Here is an 8,301-nt window from a genome sequence, read left to right as displayed (position 1 = left end):
GCAAAGCAAAACTTCGAAAGTGTCAATTCAAAATTATCTTTCCGGTCCTACAAAGTAAATGTGATAAAACTATAATATAAAACAAGGCGACAACATGCCGGTATCTATGTGGATAATGTTGGCAGTGATGTAAAATTCAGTGTTGCCAGACGGTCCCAAAAGTCACCATTTTGGTGACTTTTGGCCCTCATTGGTGACATGGGAGTTACTTACGATTTTCAGTCAATTTTGGGGACTTTTCGGGCTAGCTTGAAATGTCACGATTTTTTTTCGGAAAAGTGACCATGCAGTATTATCTAATATGAACGTACCGTAGTTTACTAAGCCCATAGTGTAAAGCCCTTAATTCTAGCAGAGCCCGACTTCGCATCATAATTCTTCACATCACAGTTTACGTGAAGGAGTAAATTAGTTTGATTGTAATCATTATTTTATGTTAGTGCGATGGTTAATTTTATGATGTCTGTGCTGTAATGCTAGAGAGGTACGACATCAGTTCTTAAGAGCATTTTAAGTAATGTAAATATTCTAAAGACATTACTGTATATTATACTAGCTTTTGCCCGCGGCTTCGCTCGCGTTAGAATGAGACAAAAAGTAGATTATGTTACTCTCAATCCCTTCAACTATCTCCACTTAAAAAGTCACGTCAATTCTACGCTCCGTTTTGCCGTGAAAGACAGAAAACAGACACATACTTTGCCATTTATAATATTAGTATGACTTTATTTATTGCACATACATAAAAAAATAAGTACAAGTGGTGGACTTAATGCTTTAAGGCATTCTCTATCAGTCAACCACGGGGTCAAAAAGAAACTGTGTAAAGATTTACTTTTTTAATTAAAATAAATGAATAACTCAATAACGCTGCTAGTTCAGTTAAGTACAGACGCCTTTAAATAAACCGTTGTTTTACTCGCGCCACTTGATAAACGGTGAAACTGTAAAGTAAAAAGTTTATACCTGGTAGGTACATGGTTTGTAAACAGAGTATGCGAATTTCGCGCCTTTTTCTAGTAACAAACTTGTCTGACTATAGCAAGACTATAGTTAGCAATAATAATTTTCTTAAGTAGCTAATAAATGACCGCACCGCACCGCGATTCTGGAATTGTTTCACGTAAGTGAGAGTGAGAAAGACTTACTTTCTTCTCACTTTCACATTCGTAAAAAAGGTTCGTTTTAGAGATCCGTACCAAAAAGGTACAAAAAGAACCCTTATGGCGACGCTCTGTCCATCTCTCTGTCTGTCTGTCACATTTCAAAACATCTCGAGAACTAGGTACTTATGCTATTGACTTGAAATTTGGAATAGTTATGAACATTGTAAACCTCTACATTGTAAGTTAAATTGAAAGTATTATTTTTTTAAATTTAATAATATTATAGAAAATGGCCAATATGCAAGGGGGGCAAACTGTAAATGTCACGTTACTAGCTCAAGTGGGGTATCGTTAGATAGAGCTCAAACTGTAGGTAACTAGGTAGGTACATATCAAAACTATTTTTTTAGATTTTTTGTAGTGGAAAAAAAAAGAATTATGAAGGAAAATGTAAAACAAATACCGTTATAGAACAGGAATGGAATCGATTGGCATCAAAAAAACACCACGTAATTTTTTTTTTCATACAAATTGTATGGGAAAAGTTTTTTCGCAATTTGTGACTTTTCTAGCCGGATTTTTTTTGGTCCCACTCCCATACAAGCTTTTGATCCTGGATAGGAATGGGATCGATTGGCGTCAAAAAAAAAGTTTGTCAAAAATGCTCTTTTTTTCTCGTACCCTGTATGTTTTTTCCAAAATCTGTAAATGCCATTTTTCATGAATTTGAAATCGAGGGATGGTTTTTTAGGTGTGTGTGTGTGTGGATTGAGTGAGCACCTTCCGAAAATAAAAAAAAATATGCTGATCATTTAGTAAAAGTTCTAAAACAATTGTAAAACGAATCTCTGAATTTGTAAAAAGATAAATCAAAAGATACAGCCATTAACATGTGCTCACTCAGTTCTCACAAACTACCAACGAAAACAGTGAATATATTCATTTAACATATAATATTTATATACTAACATTTAGTAAAAAATAGGCCAACCTACCTCTATAAATATTAGATCACCTAGTGACGTATTTAATTTTTTACAAATAGTTTCTTATGCTCACTCAATCCTCACACTTTTGAAAAGCCGAATTTTGATGAAAAACATAAGATTTAGACCGCTATTATATGTGTATAGTTTAGTAAAAGTGAAATGGGAATTTGTAAAATACAAAACGAACCACTAACGTGTCAGGTTTTTTTATAATAAATTTTTGTAAGTGCTCACTCAGTTCACACGTTTTGAGAAAGTTAAAAATGTAAATATCTTACGATTTGTAGCACCTAAGACACTCGAAAGTACTTCAACATTTAGTAAAAAATTTTACTAAATATCCACCATCTAATATTTTATATTCGTTGTCTGGTTTTAAAGATATTCAGACATAACTTTTCTCATACAAATGTATCAAGTAGGGTGACCACACTATGTCGGCTCCTGATTTTCCCCACCTTCCCATTGTCATATTGAGATTGGGGAGTTTCGTTTCGTGGGGAATTTTTTTTTACATTTTTAACTTTCTCAAAACGTGTGGACTGAGTGAGCACTTACAAAAAATTATTATAAAAAAACCTGACACGTTAGTGGTTCGTTTTGTATTTTACAAATTCCCATTTAACTTTTACTAAACTATACACATATAATAGCGGTCTAAATCTTATGTTTTTCATCAAAATTCGGCTTTTCAAAAGTGTGAGGATTGAGTGAGCATAAGAAACTATTTGTAAAAAATTAAATACGTCACAAGGTGATCTAATATTTATAGAGGTAGGTTGGCCTATTTTTTACTAAATGTTAGTATATAAATATTATATGTTAAATGAATATATTCACTGTTTTCGTTGGTAGTTTGTGAGAACTGAGTGAGCACATGTTAATGGCTGTATCTTTTGATTTATCTTTTTACAAATTCAGAGATTCGTTTTACAATTGTTTTAGAACTTTTACTAAATGATCAGCATATTTTTTTTTATTTTCGGAAGGTGCTCACTCAATCCACACACACACGTTTTTTAGACCATTTTCGCGTAGGACCAGGGGATCGGATCTCTTAGCTGCCCTTACTGACCTGCTATCAAAATACAGCCTGTATATCGTACTTCAAATTACTAAGAAATTTTACGTAAAACATTATCTTTCAAATAAAGTAAAAATTGTCGAAATCGGTTAACATTATAAAGAATTATCCCTGAGCTCCCTGCCGACGTATTCTCGATGAACTATTTACAGTATGGGGTTCTTCAAAAAAGGAGTGTACAAGTTTCTAATGGGTCGGCAACGCGCTTGTTACACCCCTTGAGTTGCAGGCGTCCATAGGTTACGGTGACCGCTTTCCATCTGTCACACCGTATACCTGTTTGCCACCGACGTGGAATAAAAAAAAACCAACATACCATACAGGTCGCGCAAATTAGTAAATTCACCGAGAGATGGCGCTATACCTATACTTCTAGTCACGTCTTTAAAGTTATATTAAGTTTGTACGGATACGGAACCCTCGGTGGGCGAGTCCGACTCGCACTTGGCCAGTTTTTTAAGGATAAAAATAAAAAAAATATTTTGTGAAATTATCCTTTCAAATTCAAATAACGTTATCAACGTGTAAGATGTTAAGAAGAGTAATCATATAGGGTCAGTAAAGTTAAATTGTGACATTTACACGTACTGCACGGGAAGCATGGTCGCGCGATAGACGATAAAATAGCAGGCCGTCCCTATCGCACTATTTGTAAGTGCGATAGGGACGGCCTGGCCCCGTAGCCGAATGGCATTTCTCCGACGCCAAACGAAAGCGATACGCCGCTGGCTCTGTCGCGCCAATACGCAAGCGCGATAGAGATAGATATCTACTAGCGCTTCGTTTCGTGAGCGATTGTGCCATTCGGCTAGCCACCCTGATATTTTATCGTCTATCGCGCGACCATCATGCTTCCCGTGCTGGTTTTTTAATTTCTTCTCGTAAAATTAATTTACCTATCCATACTACAAAAAGGTGACTTGGGCAGTAAAATGGTGACTTTTAGGGAAACGAAACGTGACTTGTGAGTCCAGAGCCCTGGCAACACTGGCTAAAATTCTACACTTGCAACACTATGCCAAACGCCATTTTTGATTAGAGGAAAAATCAGCAACGAACCAACGATTGTTGACGAATTTTATTTGGTCATTCTGCCTATTATTTCGTTGTATTCTTTTCTTTTACTGATATTTAGCGACCCCTAATCGACCCATTGGTGGTAAATTTCGTAAAGAAGAAAAGAAAGCAGTCTCAAGGTAAACAACTTTGGTCATATCCTTTTGGCGACAAGTTCTCAATAACAAACCATGTGAACGAGATTCTGATTTTAATTTCATCTTATGGACTAAATTGGTCGTGAAATGCTATTTTAACGTGCAATTCATGTTGTAATATTAATGTTTAAGTAAATTTAGTTGACCACTTCATATTTGTGTGGGTAGATGTTAAGACGCACATTTAGAACTATTTTCAAACTTTAAACAGATAAATCGTACGTATTATCTGCGCTGCATGGATGAAAGGCTTTCTTATCAAAAAGGCTGCTTATTGATTCCTATTCTCAGGTTTACATGGACTTAAAATATCTAAATTAGATTTAGCTGATTTGAATTACTCTTTGTAGATTTACACAATGGGTGATTCCCAGGATCAGAACGAGCCCCCGAAGGACGTAAGTCATTGCTTCAATTACTTATATTTACTAGTTCAAAACTCAATGCTAACAGTAAGTGGTCCTTTTTGACCTTCACAATTTATTACAACCTCATCTAGAGGCAATAAATGCACCTGTATAATATATATGTGTATTTGCAATACTTGAAAAGGGATCAAACGTAGCTGATAACACAAGAAGTACGTAGGAAAAGAGACTAGTGCTTAGAATTGTATAAAGTATTAAATAACACTTTACATAGCTTTCTTTCAAATTCACTTTACCTCTCCTCACATAATTCATGTTATGAGTGTGAAATGTGTGAAAGAAACAACCAACAACTTCCTAAACCAAGTTTAAATGTTTATTACAATAACTATACTTCCTTTCAGCCAAAAGAGTTGGAGAAGCTAGAAGAGGCCAAGCTGAAGGCGAAGTTCCCAAATGCCATGCTGGGACGTGGCCCGGGGGGACACTCAGCATTCTTGCAGAAAAGGCTCGCTAAAGGAGTAAGTACTCAATCTTAGGGCCTATCCACACACCATTTTTATCATCAAGCAGTTAGTTTTTATCACAAATGCATCTAGTAAAAATCTGAATAAAGAACCACATGGGATAGGCTACTTTAAACCAAAATTTTATTACTTTTTCTTTAACCTTTGCAAATGTTTGAAGAGTCTGCCAGTCTGTGTCACTATAGTGCTGTTTGACTAAGTCTTCTAAGCATTCTTAGGGCCACTTGCACTGGAGTTGGTTGGTGCAAGTGGGCCTTAGAAGCCTTGAAGACCTGTAGTTACATTTGCAATTTCCTAATATGATATGCATTCTCCCGCAGCAAAAGTTCTTCGACTCTGGCGACTACCAGATGGCCAAGCAGCGGCCCAGCAACCTCGCAGCGCCCTTCAAGGCGCCGGCCGCGCCCGCCAAGCAGCCGACGGGCGACGCCATCCCCACGCCCGAGACCGTGCCGGTGCGCAAGACCTCCATCATCCAGCCCAAGTTCCAGCCCTCCAGCCAGACCTCCTAGCCCGCCGTTAAGTGACTCCATTCTGTTTGCTAGCCTGCCCAGACGAGAAGGGACATTTTGAGGGCTTTCTTGTATACAAACATATGATCTTCATTTTACTTCACTACTTTGATAGGCTCAACTACCGCTTAAAGGTTTTTGTGTTCTTGAAAACCTGAGTATTGAAAGTAACTTTATTAACTTCATTCTTGCTGCTTGTCAAAAAGGAAGCAGCATTTTTTACTCTTAAAGTTTGTTGAAGTGACTCAACAGTGAAGCCATAACACACAAATTTGAACGAAAGATTCTCCTATCAGTCTGGGTAGGTTCTAATAGTTATCAAGAGTGTTCCTCAAAAATTCTTGTCCAATCTCAATGTAGAAACAGTCTTGATAATAATGATAACAATTTATATTTGCTTTTCTAGATGTAGAATATACAAATGGTGACTGCACTGTATTCAATGATTGCCAAACCCTGCAAGCATAAGAGAGATATTTTGTCACGCTATACCACTTTACTTTGCCAAGGCTAATGCATTGAATTTTCATATAAGCACCATTTGTCCAGGGTCTGATTATTCAGGTTGGGACCTAAGCCTTTAGGGCGAAGTCCGAACCTGAAATTGTTCAGACTCTAATTTTATGTTGTGTGAAACATCACGTTAATTAAGTATGAAAGGTTGCCAGATCCTGGAGTGACAACTAAACTAGCTGATAGGTTAGGATTGGCCGAACTAGACATGTTTCTAGGTCAGCTCTCTCCGATAGCATGAGGCAATGTTTGTTGAGCTGGGTAAATGCTAGAGCCGGCTCTTAATTGTGATAATTTGATGCATAAACATTAACCCCCTTATTCATAAACATTCGCTAAAGTTATCAAGCTAAGTTCATTTGTCCCTTTCCGACGTATTTGGTGTGATAGAAACTTTCTTGATAACTTTAGAGAAAGTTTATGAATAAAGGGGTAAGGGTTTGCCAGTCATGACATAAACATTGTATGGTTTTATCTAAATTGATTATAAATTGTGATGGATTCTTTGAATTGTATGTTATAACATGCCATTTTAAAATGTTATCTAATCTTGCAGCTACCATACTCTTGAGAACTTTAAAGATCATGTTTAGAGTGCGCACTTGTTTTATGCGATCAACGCAAAGTTACGTAATATTGGTAAGCGCATTATCATATTTTACATACATTCCGTGATTGCACGCAGCACATACAGCTTATAGCCGGGTTCACACAGCGCGAGGCAATTTCCTCGCGCAGCATTCGGCCAATGCAGACGTGCCTCGGTGGAATCAGCCGCGCGTTTTTCTTTCTGGAGCAACCCGCCTCGGCCGAGGCAAGGCACGTCTACATTGGCCGTTTGCCTCACGACGTGCCTCGCTCTGTGTGGACCCGCCTTACCGCATAAAACAACAGCGCGCACAAAGTTGCCAAGAAAGTAGAATTTAAAAGAATTTTGAACCTGAGCTTTGGCTCTAAACAATACCCAGTGTTAGAATAGAAGGACACCATATTTCGCCAAGCACTGATTGTTGATGTATTAACTACAAACATGTGATTAATGTTCGTAAGTAGGGTGTATGTTGAAATTTAAATCTTATAAGAACAAGCGTTATATTTTTATGTATAAAATTTAGACATAGTCTGGGATTTGTGTACATTGTCATAAGTGTTTCATTCAATTGTCATTTACATTGGTCCTTGAGAATAATAGAAAACTATATTGTAAGATAAGACATAACGGTTTCAAAAATTGCGTCGACCGGGCATTTTTTCAACGTTCATAACGCACATCTACCTATTAACTTGACATTAAAAAACTTTCTGAAATTTTAGCACATTTTAATTTGTCGTTGTTTTATTATTTCTCAGATTTCAATAAAATTTGGTAGACATTAGTGCCCTATTCCGTACAGTACTAGCGTCTGAGAGAAACTACAAAATCTTTGAACTGATTTGCGAATCACTTCAAACTGCCAGATTTTATTGAAATCCGACTAAAATACCGCAACAAAATTAAATCTGCCTACAGACGACTGCATAATATAACTTTCACTAGTTGTTATTCTTAAGGAAACTCACGTCATCTAAATACTTGCCATATGCATGTTATATAACATTGAATGTACATACATAATACATAGCCCTAGCGTAGCTCGGCCTTGTCAAGTAATCATTACTGTACATTTCCATTCAACAATGTTCACATATCAACTGATATGTTTCAATGTCTAGGAGTTAGGATGTCTTTACACTGAAGCATAGATGGTGTGCTTCTTTGCCAGTGGAAAGACAACCTTAGTGCTCTTTTTCACTTTGCGTCCAGTATTTTGCCAATTTAGTTTTACCGTTCTAATAGTTGTGACACTAACATAGTTACATTCATATGAGTTTGATTAAGATTATACTACAAAAGACTGGACTTGGGTGAGAAAGGTCTCTTAGTCAATAATGCCATGTGTATGAATGTGATATTGGACTTTTAGTATGATCTGTTCAGTAGTTTAGGG

General features: G+C 36.8%; 1 protein-coding gene across 1 annotated transcript; it reads left to right on the top strand.

Moving 5' to 3' along the window:
• The first annotated feature begins 4,238 nt into the window (after nt 1-4,238).
• On the top strand, nt 4,239-6,499 carry LOC125225064 (cAMP-regulated phosphoprotein 19). Its single transcript, XM_048128581.1, has 4 exons — nt 4,239-4,375; nt 4,744-4,791; nt 5,166-5,282; nt 5,609-6,499. Exons 2-4 carry the CDS (start codon nt 4,753-4,755, stop codon nt 5,798-5,800), a joined length of 348 nt encoding a protein of 115 aa, XP_047984538.1. The 5' UTR covers nt 4,239-4,375; nt 4,744-4,752; the 3' UTR covers nt 5,801-6,499.
• The last annotated feature ends 1,802 nt before the right edge of the window (nt 6,500-8,301 follow it).

The sequence above is a fragment of the Leguminivora glycinivorella genome, chromosome 4 (assembly GCF_023078275.1).
Source record: "Leguminivora glycinivorella isolate SPB_JAAS2020 chromosome 4, LegGlyc_1.1, whole genome shotgun sequence".
Lineage (NCBI taxonomy): Eukaryota > Metazoa > Arthropoda > Insecta > Lepidoptera > Tortricidae > Leguminivora > Leguminivora glycinivorella.
Note: the sequence above shows the minus strand (reverse complement) of the source record. Positions and strands in the feature narration are given on the sequence as shown.